Source organism: Anoplopoma fimbria, chromosome 20 (assembly GCF_027596085.1).
Source record: "Anoplopoma fimbria isolate UVic2021 breed Golden Eagle Sablefish chromosome 20, Afim_UVic_2022, whole genome shotgun sequence".
In the NCBI taxonomy this organism is placed as follows: Eukaryota; Metazoa; Chordata; class Actinopteri; order Perciformes; family Anoplopomatidae; genus Anoplopoma; species Anoplopoma fimbria.
In genome coordinates this window covers 26,938,842-26,954,364 of record NC_072468.1, presented here as the reverse complement: position 1 = coordinate 26,954,364, position 15,523 = coordinate 26,938,842, and the positions used below count along the sequence as shown (strand labels likewise).

The 15,523-nt window shown below is 43.7% G+C and overlaps 1 protein-coding gene across 1 annotated transcript in view; it reads left to right on the top strand.

Annotated features, from left to right (window-relative positions):
* The window catches only part of si:dkey-22o22.2 (neural-cadherin), a 122,727-nt gene that overhangs the window by 84,818 nt on the left and 22,386 nt on the right, over positions 1 to 15,523 (top strand). The window contains 5 exon segments of the mRNA XM_054622198.1: positions 5,790 to 6,073; positions 9,549 to 10,178; positions 11,101 to 11,749; positions 11,752 to 12,096; positions 13,755 to 13,848. Coding sequence (XP_054478173.1) covers positions 5,790 to 6,073; positions 9,549 to 10,178; positions 11,101 to 11,749; positions 11,752 to 12,096; positions 13,755 to 13,848 — 2,002 coding nt within the window.

Here is a 15,523-nt window from a genome sequence, read left to right as displayed (position 1 = left end):
CGTCTCTCGTCTCGTTTTTTCTTCCAGACTTCGATCATATTCTTTTAAATATCCGTCCGTTTCCTGTTTGTGTTTAAAAATAGAAACAGATCTTTTTTTCAGAACAAACTCTCTGAGTTCTTCACTAACGAGACGTGAGTTTGTGTCGGCTGGTGGGACAGCACTAACGAGTCACAGACGCATCATGTGACTCATGGAGATCATGTGATTTATGACACTATAGGCTCGTTAGAGATGAGCCAGAATCCATCACACGCAATCGCCACACAATGCATGCTGGGTAGTCTTGATCCCAACTTGCTCTGAGGTCATAAACACGATGACCTCATCATCACAACAGCGTTTGTTTTTTATTTTAACATATATGGACTTTAACAACATTTACAAAGCAGTGATAACGATTATTTTAATGTGATGATGAAACATTTTCTACATGAACATCATAATTATAATAATAATAATAATAATAATGGATTTTTTTATATAGCACACTTTAAAATACAATGAAATCTCAAGGTGCTTTACAGGGTAAAACAATCAATCACAATAATCAATTATAATAATAAAACTCTAAAATCAGGAATGAAATAGAATAATATAAAATAAAATAAAAATTCTTATAATCATAATGAAATCTAAGAATATATGTTAAAGCTGAACAATTACCCAAGAGCACGCAATCTAAACAACACATAAGTCCTCCCTCTCTTCTCCATCACGTCTAGAATAATAATAATAAACCAATAAACCCGTTTGTTGTGAACACATAATTAATCTTTTTGCATCCTCATATTGTACGTTTGTGATGATGTCATCACGTTACATAAAGCGGAATTAAGCGTAAAAAATGAATTATAAATGGTTTAAATCATTTTAGTTGAATTGAGAAATATTCTCTACATGGATTGTTTGTAAAAAATAAGTTTTGTGTGTTTATTTATTTAAATTCCATGTGCGACTTTTATTTCCAATTCTAATACTTTTATCAATTGTTTTGGTTTATTGACTTTAATACACTTTTAGCTTATAAATATTACGATCGTAGAGTTCAAAGCGTTAAATAAAACGATGATTTTGATCTTTTGATGGATTTCTTTTTAGATTCATTCCCATTTTAGTCATTTGATTATTGTTGAAACTAAAAACATTTGTGATTTTTTTTAATTCCATGTTTGTCCAACAACGACGACGCTACTGAAGTGTGACGTTACCATGGTTACAGTATCTCAACACAACAGAGACAAAGCTTGTGATGCTGTTTGATCTTTTTGTGATCACGAACATAAAAAAAGTCTTAAAAAAGGCTGATTCTGTCTTTGCTTTTTTTATTTGTATCAGCAGCTATTTTTCATATATATATTTATATTTTCTCTGAGGAGCCGTTGAGTCTAGGTTTAGTTTTTATTCCCGTCAGATTTAACTCTGAACACGGGATTAAGAAACGCAAACACAGCTTTCTGCTGCTCTTTATCCCCGGTTTGTGTCTCGTCAGGGACTCCCCGAGGTGATTATCAAACACCCCTCGACCCCGAACCTCCAGAGAACGAGACGGAGAACCCGTCATGTCTCCTAAACTCCCCCTTTTATTCCTCCTGCTTTCCTTGTGTCCTCTCCTCCGACTCCTTTCTGCTCCTTTCCTAGTTGTTTCCTGTTTCTTTCCTCTGCTCTCTCCTTCTTTCCTCTCTCCTTGCTTCTCTCTCGTCCCCTAAACTCATCTCTCCTCAGACCTTTTCTCCTCCTTTCTTCCCTCCTCTCCTCGCCTCTTCCTTTCCTTTCCTATCAGTTTTCCTTCCTCTTCACTCTCCTTCTATCCTTTTTTACCTCTTTTTTTAATTCTCTATTGAACTCTTTAAATCTTCCTTCTTTCCTTGTGTCCTCTCCTCCTTCTCCCTTCTGCTCCCTTCCTGTCCCTCTCTTCTTTCTTTCCTCTCCTCCTCTCTCTTCATTTCCTCTCTCCTTGTTTATCTCTTGTCCCCTTAAACTCATCTTTCCTCGGTCCCTTCCTCCTCCTCTCCTCTTTCATCTCCTTGGACCTTATTTATTCCTATCCTCCCTCTTCTCCTTGCTTCCTCCTTTCCTTTCCTCTCCAGGTCACCCTTCTTTCTTTCCTTTCATTTTTCCTTCCTCTTCACTCTCCTCCTCACATCTTCCCCGCAAATATATCAAAAGTTTGTTTGTAGGTGTGTGTGTGTGTGTGTGTGTGTGTGTGTGTGTGTGTGTGTGTGTGTGTGTGTGTGTGTGTGTGTGTGTGTGTGTAGAAGATTTGTTTCTGTGTGTGTGTGAAGGTGTGTTTGTAAGTGTGTGTGTGTCGTGTAGGTGTGTGTAGGTGTGTGTGTGTGTGTGTGTGTGTGTGTGTGTGTGTGTGTGTGTGTGTGTGTGTGTGTGTGTGTGTGTGTGTTGTGTGTGTGTGTGTGTTTGTGTGTGTGTTTCTCCTGTGATTGTGTGCGTCTGACAGAAGGTCTCCGATGCTTCAACACCTGTCAGTATCACACACACACACACACACACATCCTTGTCTCTCAGCTTGTGTGTGTGTGTGTGTGTGTGTGTGTGTGTGTGTGTGTGTGTGTGTGTGTGTGTGTGTGTGTGTGTGTGTGTGTGTGTGTGTGTGTGTGTGTGTGTGCGTCCTAAAGCTGATTACCCGCTGCAGCTTTTGTCTCTTTCTGGATCCGTTTGGTCCTCCGAGTGGAAAATTTGCCGAACTAAGTGCGTCTGGTAATGAGATCAAGAGGCGTTTTTATAATTCCGCTGAGTTCAGTGTTTTCAGTTTAGTGTCGCCACAGGGTTTAAAGAACACACACACACACACACACACACACACACACACACACACACACACACACACACACACACACACACACACACACACACACACACACACACACTCTGCTGCAGTGAGGCTGAGTGATAATGAGGAGGAGTTTTTTTAGGTGATGTTTCTGTGCACACAAAGTTTTTTCAAATGAATGATTCTGTTAAAGTATTTCTTAACATATTTTGTCATCTGAAATTGTTGCACGTTTGAAAATAATTACGACCAGTTCGTTTTCATCAACTGGTGTTTGAATGATATGACAATTATTTAATCATTTAGAGTGAAATAATAACTCATTTTTTGTACTTCATGCCGTCTAAACACATCCTCTTAAATATAATAACACCATTAACACGTGACGTTATAAATATATAAATATACTATTTAATTTACATTAGTATTGTTTGTGACGTGTTTTCCTCTTATTCTAAATCCAACCATGATATTTTTCCCCTTTAACCTTTTTTAGACGTTTTGTTCTCTAAACATAACAATGTGGTGTTTAATGACACGTAACAATGTGGTGTTTAATGACACGTGGAAGATAATGACAGGAACAATTCCCATGTTTAATAACTCAAAATCAATCACGTCATCGTACATCTTAGAGATAGCTGTATGACAAATATACATATATTTATATATGTATATGAAGTAGGACACTGATGACTCATCTGTATTCTAAAATGTTTAACCTAAATAAACATCAGACCTGTTTGAAAGTAATAAACAGAAACAATTTGAATCTTGTTAATATTTCTTATATACTTTTAACAAAGAATCTTCATATATCGATTTGTATGATTTGTGTGAGATTTCCTACTAAAGTCCAGCAACAGTTGTCAATTTCTGTATTTGCAAAATAAACTTCAATGTTCACAGGAAACAACGTAGTAATGTTTAGGAAAAGATCAAACAGTGGTACAAAAACTGATCATTTGAGGGCGGATTTATCTGTAAAATGTTGACACTGCACTTCCTGTTTCTCTTCAAGTTGTCGTAAAGTTAATTTTCTCTAAGCTGCATTATCTCTCGCATCACATCTGAGGTCGTGACCTGTGATATATTTTCTAACGCAGGTTTTTTAAAATGGAAAATGAAACTTTTCCTCCAGTGATGAGTTTTAAGTTTGGTCGACCTGCAGACAGAGCTCAGGGACGACTTCCCCCTCCGGTCCTCCAGGAGCAGACCTGACCTCCTGCTAGGCTTCAAATTAAATCAGTGTGTGTCCCCCAGTGTGTGTGTGTGTGTGTGTGTGTGTGTGTGTGTGTGTGTGTGTGTGTGTGTGTGTGTGTGTGTGTGTGTGTGTGTGTGTGTGTGTGTCTGTGTGTGTGTGTGTTGGGAGGGCAGCACCATATGGCCGGTCTGATCATTAGGGAAGCTGCCCGAGGCACAAAACCGCTGGAGCTGCTCCTCACACACACACACACACACACACACACACACACACACACACACACACACACACACACACACACACACACACACACATCACACAAACACACTCAGAGTGTCACGACGCATCGTGCTCAGAGGGCAGTGACGGACCGGTGCACTTAAGCCTTACATGCACACACACACACACACACACACACACACACACACACACACACACACACACACACACACACACACACACACACACTCTCCCGTGTGGTAGTGAAGGTCCTCCATGTCTCTACAGATGGTGTTTGTCTCCTAAAGTCTCCTTGGTGCCGGTAAACAGAGAGCAGACCGGACCCTGACAGACACGCCTCTGGGCTCTGAACACACATCTGTATGTGTGTGTGTGTGTGTGTGTGTGTGTGTGTGTGTGTGTGTGTGTGTGTGTGTGTGTGTGTGTGTGTGTGTGTGTGTGTGTGTGTGTGTGTGTTGGTATTTACTCACTTCATCATGAAAGAAGAGCAGAGGAATGAAGGAGGATGGGAGGAGGAGAGAGGAGTTTAGGGGACGAGAGAGGAAAGAAAGAAGAGAGGACTAGGAGAGGATAGGAAACAAGGGAGCAAAGAGGCCAGAAGAGGAGCAGAAAGGATGAGGAGGAAAATAAGAGGAATAAAAGGGGGAGATGTGTGTTGGTATTTATTCACTTCATCAGGAAAGAGAGCAGAGGAATGAAGGAGGAGAAAGGTCTTAAGAAAGGGATGAGAGAGAAGCAAGGAGAGAGGAAATGAGGAGAGAGGTGGAGAGGAAAGAAAGAAGAGAGGCCAGGAGAGGATAGGAAACAAGGGAACAAAGAGGCAGAAAAGAGGAGGACAGAAGAGACATTAAGGATAGAAGGAAGAGAAAGGATGTTGAAAGATTTGCAGGGAGATGTGAGGAGGAGAGTGAAGAGGAAGGAAAAATGATAGGAAAGGAAGAAGGGTGGCATAGAGAGGAAAGGAAAGGAGTAAGCAAGGAGATGAGGGAAGATGGGAAGAAATAAGGTCCAAGGAGATGAAAGAGGAGAGGAGGAGGAAAGATGAGTTTAGGAGACAAGAGAGGAGCAGAAAGGAGGAGGAGAGGATACAAGGAGAGAAGAAGGATTGAAAGAGTTCAATAGAGAATTTGACAAAAGAGGTAAAAAGGAGAGAAGTAGGAAAAAGGACAGTTGAAGTTTTGGGGGAAGATGTGAGGAGGCCAGTGAAGAGGAAGGATAAATGATAGGAAACGAAGAAGGATGACCTGGAGAGGAAAGGAAAGGAGAAGGTGAGGAGATGAGAGAGGATAGGAAGAGAAAAGGTCAGAGGAAAGATGAGTTTAGGGGACAAGAGAGATGCAAGGAGAGAGGAAAGAAGTCGGTTTTTTATTATAATTGACTGTAAAAACGTCGGAGTAACCAGGGACTCTGGTGCTCAGATGCACTACCACGTTTGTCCACAGGGGGCGCCAGAATCAACACAAAATAAAAGTTCCTCGTAGTAACTTTAAATCTGACTCTGCAGAAAACATCAACAAACATCTCACACTCACCTGATCTCCACTTCCTCCCCTCCAGGTGCCAACGCCAAGCTCCGCTACCAGATCACCTCCGGTAACGCCATGGGCACCTTCGACGTGGAGCCCGAGGTCGGCACCATCTTCGTGGCTCAGCCGCTGGACTACGAGGCGGAGCAGCGCTACGAGCTCCGGCTGGTCGCCTCCGACGGGAAGTGGGAGAACGAGACGCTGGTGGTGGTCCAGGTGGTGAACCGCAACGACGAGGCGCCCGTCTTCAGCCAGACCGAGTACCACGCCGCCGTCACCGAGGAGCTCACACAGCTGCCCGTCCTCATGCTGGAGGTCAGTTTGTGTGGTTTTAAATGGGTTTGGCTGGTTATTAATGTCTTTTTATAAGCTTTGTTAAATAAAAACAAAGATCAGATCTCCATCCAGTCCCGTTAAAAATGTAAACGTGAGAGAGTAGCACCTTTTTCCTGACTTTAGTCAAAGGTCAAAGGTCAAAAGGTGTTGAACATAAGGAATCAAAAGGTGAGTTCAGGAAACAATTGGACAAAAGAGACATTAAGGATGGGAGGAAAAGAAAGGATGGTAAAAGATTTTGGGGAGAGATGTGAAGAGGAGAGTGAGGAGGAAGGAAACATGATAGGAAAGGAAGAAGGGTGGTCAGGTGAGGAAAGGAAAGGAGGAGATAAGGTCAGAGGAAAGATGAGCTTTGACAGAAGCAAGGAGTGAAGAAATTAAGAGGAAGGAGGAAAGGGAAGATGGAGACGGCCAGAAAACAAGAGTAAAGGACTTGCAGGGAGCAGATGAAGAGGAGAGGAAATAAGGGAAGGAGAGGAGAAGGGGATAGGACATGAAGAGGTAGGTTGAGGAAAGATGAACAGAAGCTAGGGGGACAAGAGGACAAGAAAGAAACTGAGGAAATGAAGATGGAGGAGGAGAGGAAAGGAAGGGAAGAAGAGAGGAGATGAGGAAGGATAGGAGGAGACAAGGTCCGAGGAAAGAGTAGTTTAGGGGACAAGAGGACAAGAAAAGAAGAAGAAATGAAGAAAGGAGTAGGAAAGAAGAAGATAAGCAAGGAAGGGGGGGAAGAAAAAGAGGAGACAAGATCTGAGGAAAAAGGAGTTAAGGGGTATAGAGGACAAGAAAAGAAGAGAGGAAATGAAAAAGGAAGGAGAGGACACAAGAAAAGAAGGAAGAAGGACAAATAAAAGTAAAGTTCAAAAGAGGTTCAGAGGAACTGTAGAGGAACAGGAACAGTAGAGTTATTAAACGTTAAGCTTTAAATACAATCAGATGTGAACATGATCCAGTATCACCTCCACCATGACGGAGGATCAGGTTTAATGCAGACTCGGCTAATAGAATCAGTCACACTTTAAAGATGGAGGAGGACTCGGCCTGAAGCAACACCTCAGATATCAGAGTCCTCAGACTAGCAGACCACATGTTCACCACCACGGCAGGCTGGCTATGAACAGGAGGAGGACACAAGGCAGAAACAGTCCACCTTCTCCTTCTTCTCCTTCTCCTTCTTGTTCTATTTCTTCTAGTTCTACTTCTCCTTCTATTTCTTGTTCTTCTTCTTCTTCTTCTTCTTCTTCTTCTTCTTCTTCTTCTTCTTCTTCTTCTTCTTCTTCTTCTTCTCCTTCTTCTCTTCTTCTTCTCTTCTTCTTCCTTCCTTCTTCTTCTTCTTCTCCTTCTTCTTCTTCTTCTTCTTCCTTCCTCCTCCTCTTCCTCTACTTCTTATTCTTATTCTTCCTCCTCTTCTTCTTCTTCTACTTCTTCTTCTCCTCTTCTTCTTCTTCCTCCTCCTCCTCCTCTTCTTCTTCTTCTACTTCTTCTTCTCCTTCCTCCTCCTCCTCTCTTCTTCTTCTTCTACTTCTTCTTCTCCTTCCTCCTCCTCTTCCTCTACTTCTTATTCTTATTCTTCCTCCTCTTCTTCTTCTTCTACTTCTTCTTCTTCTTCTACTTATTCCTCCTCTTCTTCTCCTTCCTCCTCCTCCTCTTCTTCTCCTTCCTCCTCTTCTTCTACTTCTTCTCATTCTTCTATTCTTTCCTTTCTCCTCCTCCTCCTCCTCTTCCTCTTCTTCTACTTCTTCTCATTCTTCTACTTCTTCCTCCTCCTCCTCCTCTTCCTCTTCTTCTACTTCTTCTCATTCTTCTATTCTTTCCTTTCTCCTTGTCCTTCTTCTTCCTGCGACACTTTTCCGTCACACCTCTCTCCGGTAATTCTCAGTAATGTGAAATGTGCCGTTGAGCTAAATCAGATTAGAGAGGTGGAGGTGAGACGGGGGAGTAATACCCCATCAACAGAGTCATGTGTCACATGAGTCCTCACCCCCTTCCTTCCTGTCTCTCCCCCTCTTCCAATGCTGGAATTGATTTGATGTGCGCTCCGTTTCCTCTCCATATTTCTTTTTGTTGAGCCCCGTGTGTTAATGCATTTCAGCAGATAGCGAACGCAGAGGGGGAAAATCCAATTTGAAATGAATATTTATGTATGACTTCACCTGCTCCTCTGTGGCGCCGCGACGGCTCATCTTCAATATTGTCTACCTGCGTCACGTTGTCAGGGAGCCAACAGAGGGGGGGGCGGCACCGCGGGGGAGTTAAAAGGGGGGAGACTTCAAAGGCTTCTGTAAACAAACCCTCCGGTGAGAGAAGAAGAGAAGAAAGGCTAAAAGTCGACTTTTCTCCCTCTTGCTTTTGCCGGCGTCTATTAACTTTTAATTGCGTTGTGTGTCGCGGCGTCAGATGTCCCCTCGTTCACGGAGATAGCAGGTTAATTAAGCAAACAGGACCGAAGCAGCAGAGAAATGTTTATTCCTGTTCTGCAATCAGCTTCCTGCCTGCCGTCCTCGTCGCTGGGCTTGACATTTGTACATAATGAAAAAAGAAAAAGCAATTCAACCGTTTTTGATAAGAAAAGAAAAGAAAACACACAAAAAAAGGCTTTAAAGTGGACGAATGTTATTTAATTGAAGTGAAAAGTCAAATGTTGCTGCTTTTGACCAGCTCGTTAAAATAAATGTGACAGCGACCGTACAATGAAATCCATTTATTACTCAGAGATTGTGGTGTTGTTGTTTTGAGCGTTGATTGTTTTTTTACATATTAGTTATTTCTAAAGTTTTCAAAGGGAGAATAGTTCAGGAGCATTCCCTTCACAAAAGCAATTAAAAACTCTTGAATAAGTACATTAGGTTATAAGTATTGCCTTGGAGATTAAAAACATAAAAGTATAGAAAACAGTATAGATTGAAACCTCAGAACCCCTGGAATTCATTGGGTTTCTTAAATCATAAGACACTTGCAGTTGTCACTAAAATGTGTTTTAAAAGCTTACTAATGCCAAACAGTCTTCATTATTCAAACTAAAGGTATTTATTTACAAATATGAATAGTGGGTGCTAGAGACTATTTTAAGATAAGATAAGATAATCCTTTATTAGTCCCACATCGGGGAAATTTGCAGCAGCAGAGAGGATAGTGCAAAGTATTATAAATAATAATTTTCAGCTGTAAATGACAGCATGTTGCACAAAGCGAGCAGGTCTTCAGGTCTGTTTGTGGACCTAATTGGACACATTTGATCTAGTGCCTTCGTTGGAACCTGGATTGTGGTTGGAGGGGTATTTCACACACTGGCTCAAACCTTTTCTGACCTCCTGGTTCCTGGAAAGTAACAAAAATTGGGCGCCAAAGAAGCTGTTGGACGATCCAACATGTTTACCTCCATCATTGGCTGACTGGGTTCATGTGGTGAGAGAAATCAAGATATTTATGTCTTTCTTGTCCGTCCTTTATTCAGGTGTCGGCCACAGACCCGGACCAGGAGGCCGACCAGACCGCTCTCCGCTACTCCCTTCATGGCCAGGGTGCCGGTGGCGAGTTCACCATTGACGAACGCACCGGAAAAATCTACGCCCAACGACGCCTGGACCGCGAGGAGCGTCCGGCCTGGAGGTTCCTCGTCCTCGCCACGGACGAGGGAGGGGCGGGACTCACGGGATTCGCTGACGTTCTGTTGGAGGTCACGGATGTCAACGACAATGCGCCCTTCTTCCCGTGTCCGGCGTTGGAGGTAGACGGATGTTTTGTCGGCCAGGTGCCTGAAAATTCCCCCGCCGACACCTCCGTCATGGAGATGCGCGCCATGGACCTGGACGACCCCAACGAGGGCAAGAACGCCGTGTTGACCTACAGCATCGTCAAGAACGTTCGCAACGAGATCAACCTCGACCTGTTCTCCATCAACGCCAGCACGGGCACCATCTACACGGTGCTGCGCTCGCTGGACCGCGAGGTGGAGGAGCGGTATCTGGTGGTGGTGGAGGCCAAAGATGGAGGGGGTCTGGTGGGGACGGGGACAGCCACCATATTTGTTTCAGACGTCAACGATCACCCACCCGTCTTCACCCAGAGGATCTACACCACTCAGGTGAGTCCAAGGAGGCGGGTCCAGCTTTCTCACCTTTTGACAAGTGCTTCACATTATAATGTGTTCATGTCGAATGCAAAGCGAATGTTTCACGCAACGCAAATACATACATTGTCAATGTAACAACGCTAATGGAAATGATTTGACCCAGATGGACGCGATTGACGCAACAGGAATGAGATGATTTCAAGAAATTCGCCTCATTTGCGTATTTGCGCGAGGTTAAATATTTTTGGTTGACGCTGTGTTGCGAAAGCTTTTTAACGTTGAGATTCTGCTCCTATCACTGAATTCCTGATGTTGTTGAATCAGAAATGGAGGAAATAAATATTGTAGCCGTATGCGATCACCCAGAGCTTTACGATACCTCGAAATAGTACAGAGAACGGACTAAACTAGGAGTTTGAACCATAAACTGTAAGCAAAGAAAGATGACGATGCTAGACTTAACAAAACATGAATTCTGACTTTTTACAAATCCCCATCATTATGTTGTTATTTCAGCATCCTTTTTTATCCGTTTATTGCAATTAAATCCCAGCAAAACTGTTTATTTTGGGTTCTTAAAGCAGTAGTAAACCAGCTGGCATGTGGTAGCTAGATAAAGTGAATACAGCTCGGAGAAATTCATAGAGCAACTCCGGAGAATGTTATGAACCCAGACAAGACGGCTTTTAGTTTCCTCGGATATCCTGACTTCCACAACATGTACAAAGCAGCAATAATGGTTATTTCAGCCATGATTGATGAAACATTGTCTACATGGAAGTAAACCCACAATCCTCTCTGGCGCATCTAGAGCGAGTGACTCGAATAAACACGAATGAACCCGTTTGGTGGGAACACAGAATCAGACATTGTAGGAAGGAAAAACAAGGCAGTATAAAAAGTCATGATCTTCATTTCCTTCTCTTTTGTTCAGGTGACGGAGGACCTGGAGGTGAACAGCGAGGTTCTCGTAGTTTCCGCCACAGACGGTGACGAGGGAGAGAACGCCGTGGTGACCTTCAGCATCGTCGGCGGAGACGAGGACAGGAAGTTCTTCGTGGAGACGGACAAAGTGAACCGACGCGGCGTGATAAGACTCAAGAAGAAGGTCGACTACGAGAAGCCCCGCGAGAGGACTTTCAATCTGACGCTGAAGGCCGAGGACGCAGACTTCTTCAGCCTGGCCCACTGCCTGGTTCAGGTAGAGGACGCCAACGACCACGCCCCCGTGTTCTTACCGCAGTTCTACGAGTCACCGCCCATGTCGGAGGACGTACCCGTGGGGACGATCGTCGCTCAGGTTACAGCTTCCGATCTGGACTCGGGTCAGAACGGACGCTTCTCTTACAGCATCTCAAAGGAGTCGGACCCGTACGGCCAGTTCCTGGTGGACCAGTCCGGTTGGGTGGTGGTGGCCGATTCTCTGGACCGGGAGAGAATCTCGCAGCACAGGATCATGGTCCTCGCCACGGACGGCGGGAGTCCGCTCATGACCGGCACCGCCATCGTCATGGTGACCGTGCTTGACATTAACGACAACGGGCCGGAGTTCGAGGCGCCCTACAGGCCCGTCGTTTGGGAGAACGCGGCGCGCCCCAGGCGGTTCGAATGAACGAGACCTCCCTGCTGCTCCACGCCACCGACAGGGACACCAACGCCAACGCCGGGCCGTTCTCCATCCGGCTCCTCATGCTCACCTCGGACGCCACAAACTTCAATTTGACGGACTTCCGTAATGGCAGCGCCGCCATCGCCACCCTGCGGACCTTCGACCGCGAGCGTCAGAAGGAGTACCGCCTCCCCATCCTCATGATTGACAGCGGCTCTCCTCCAATGAGCTCCACCAGCACGCTGACCGTCGTCATCGGCGACAGGAACGACCACCCGCACTCACCAGGACACACCAACTTCATCGTCTACAGTTATGAGGGTGCGTTCTTCTGTTCTCTGTTATGTGTGGGGGTTCTAGATACATTTATATGATATTTTAGTTATTGTGTTTTTAAAGTTATTTTAATTATTTATTATTTTTCACTGTGTTATTATTTGTTTACTTATTTATAATACTTGTTTTGATCTTGTTTTTTACTTACGTCTCTTGTTTGCACTATCCTCTCTGCTGCTGTAATCCTACTATTTTTTACGCTGCAGGACTGATAAAGGATTATTTTATCTTAATTTTAGTCGCAATAATTCTCCCTGCAGAACTGGACAACACTACAAAATAAGAGTTTCTTGACGTTTCCTGGTCCCTGAACTAATTTTTAGGAAATCCAAAGCTATCAAAGATTTACCAAGTTTGTGTCTGACATAAACTTATTGCATTTTTCTTTAAAGAGAATGATGTAAACAAACCGTTTATGTTTGAACTTTTATAACCTCTGACCAAATAGTGCACTTCAGTTTCTGCAACCAGGCATCGGCCTTTAGTAGCCTCCTCCTGCTCCTCCTCCTCCTCCTCCTCCTCCTCCTCCTCCTCCTCCTATCCTCTTCTTCCTCCTCCTCCTCCTCCCCCTCCTCCCCTCCTCCTCCTCCTCCTCCTCCTCCCTCATCCTCCTCCTCCTCTCCTCATCCCCTCCTCCTCCTCCTCCTCCTCCTCCTCCTCCTCATCCTCCTCCTCCTCCCCTCATATCCTCCTCCTCTTTTCCTCCTCCTCCTCCTCCCCTCCTCCTCATCCTCTTCCTCATCCCCAACCCCATCCTCCTCCTCCTCCTCCTCCTCCTCCTCCTCCTCCTCCTCCTCCCCTCCCCATCCTCCTCCTCCTCCTCCTCCTCCTCCCCAACCCCATCCTCCTCCTCCTCCTCCTCCTCCTCCCCCTCCTCCTCCTCCTCCTCCCCCTCCTCCTCCTCCCCAACCCCCTCCTCCTCCTCCTCCTCCTCCTCCTCCTCCTCATTACTCTCCATCCTCCTCCTCCTCCTCCTCCTCCTCCTCCTCCTGTTACTCTCCATCCTCCTCCCCCTCCTCCTCCTCCTCCTCCTCCTCCCTCCTCCTCCTCCTCCTCCTCCTCCTCCTCCTCCTCCTCCTCCTCGTGTTATAGAGACTGTACTCGTCACACTCCACTGCTCTCACCTCCCTCTCCATCACTTATTTAGCTCCTCGTACCATCTGTCAGCCTCGCTGTAATTTTTCTGGCAAAACTCAGGTTTTCTTATTATGTATTTTTAGTGGATTCCCTCTCCGGGGCCCTTTTTTTATATATATATATTTATTTTTTTACACATGAAAGTACATTAACCGGCTAATAGGGCTCCATCACGTAGCTCGACAACATGCCGTGAAGCAAACAATTAAGTCCCAGGTTTTGACGAGCTCATAAACAGGAGACGTTTTTAAGAGGCAGCTGATTTCACAGCTAAAGAGATTACAGCGCTGCGTTCTGCTTTTTTTATTAATTTTTTTTAAGAAGAGGGGGGGGGCATTATGTGAGGAGCTCTCATATGTGCACATCGTCCTGCCGGCTGTCAGACCGTGACCGTGCATGTCTACACCTTCACTCTTAATATTTGCGTTTTACCCTGCACTCAAAACTAATTCCTTTCAAAACTGTCACATATTTTTTAACTATTTTTCTTTTTGACTTTCTGACAGGTATTCTCCCGACGACGGCGCTCGGACGAGTTCAATCCCCCGACCTTGACGACTGGAGTGAGAAGGTGTACCGGTTCGAAGGAAAACCATCCAGGTACTTTGATCTCATACAGTCAAAACTCTTAAGGTGATATGCAAAAAAAAAGAGAGTCATGGAGGTGAAAGAAGTCGTAGTTATGCATGTAGGCGTCCAATCACAAGGTGAGAGGCAGCAATGCAAAGAAGAAGAAGAGAAAGATGAAGTAAAGGTAGAGCGATATGTTAAGAGGACCAGAGAGAGGAAGGAGTTCTGGAGACAAAGGCTGCAGTTTGAAAGTTATTTTCTAGTTAGGAAGGTTCCTAACGGAGTGAAATGACCCAGAAGTTTGAATTCTCTAAATGCGAAGGAAAGTTGCTTCAATGCTTCCTTTGTTAGCTTCTTTAGCCCAGGAAACACTGGACCTTCCTTTACCAAAGGAAAGAACGATAATGCTAAGTGACACCCATTCTGCCGTCCATGAAAAACAAACAATATCTTTGACAATTATTTTCATAAAGTCATAAACGAATGGGATTCATGTTGATGAATATGAATAGACAGTCACAACCATTTTGATTCATTTTGTATGTTTATATTTACTTTGGAACATGTTACAAATAAGTAAAAGAAAAAAGAATACGACGTAAAATGAACAGTAAATAAAGCAAACAAATGATCATTCTCCATAAAAAGAAGCATCAGTAAAATCAAAACAAGCTAGGCCTATGATTAATTATTAAACTGTTACAAAGCTAAATATAACTGAACGCTTTAATCTACATTATTGCACAAAGAAAAATATAGATATTCAACAGTTTCATTGACGTTTCACATGAGTGAATTGTGAATTCTACCCTTCACACCACGAGTGAAGCAGCCTGTATGGAGTCATGTTTTAGTTACAAAAGATTAGATTGAAAAATGTATTTTGTATGAAACGGGCCTCCAAACACATTGCTGCTGGTTTGAGCAGAATATCGAGAGGTCAGAGCACGAATCTATAAAAGAAGCGTAATTATTATTACTGTCCGTCCCTGAGACCTCAAAAGTTCTTCAATGCCGCCAGCAACAAAAAATACATTTAAACTTCATTTTGTTGGGGTTAGAGACAGAAATCTGAAGGACTTGAATCTCAAAACCCAAACTCTTTAGAAATAGAAGAGAGATTATGTTTTTTGTATTGAACCATCGAGCCCAGTATCATGGTGGGTCGTGAAATAAGCACGAAATGCAATCTATTGGTTTCTATTGGGACACGAATTCTCTGTTTTTTTTAAAAAATTAAATAGTCAGAGTCAGACTAAGTGACGTACTTTATAATATCCAAAAAGACGACTTTTGACGTCGGTATGGGAGTTAGACGGTCCAACAAACAGGACTATCAACCAGAAGACCAGGGTTCCTAAACCCAACTGTTGGTTTTGTTGACTAAACCTAACTTTCATTTTTAACGTAATACACAACAACAAGACAACAAAAAGAGTTTTTCTGAGGGACTCGGAAAAAAACCCAATTCCTGTCCATATACACAAAACCAATTGATTGCATTTCGTGACTGTTTTAAATTCTCACATGGTCCATGAAACACTCTTTCACCAAGCTTCATGAATATCGGACCAGAAGTTTTTCCGTAACTAACAAACAAACAAACAAACAAACCAAACGATAAAAACGTACAATAACTGACAAAGGGAGGATTTCAATCTTCTGCCATGTGGACCGTCTTCACTCATAACTCGTCTCACTGTGA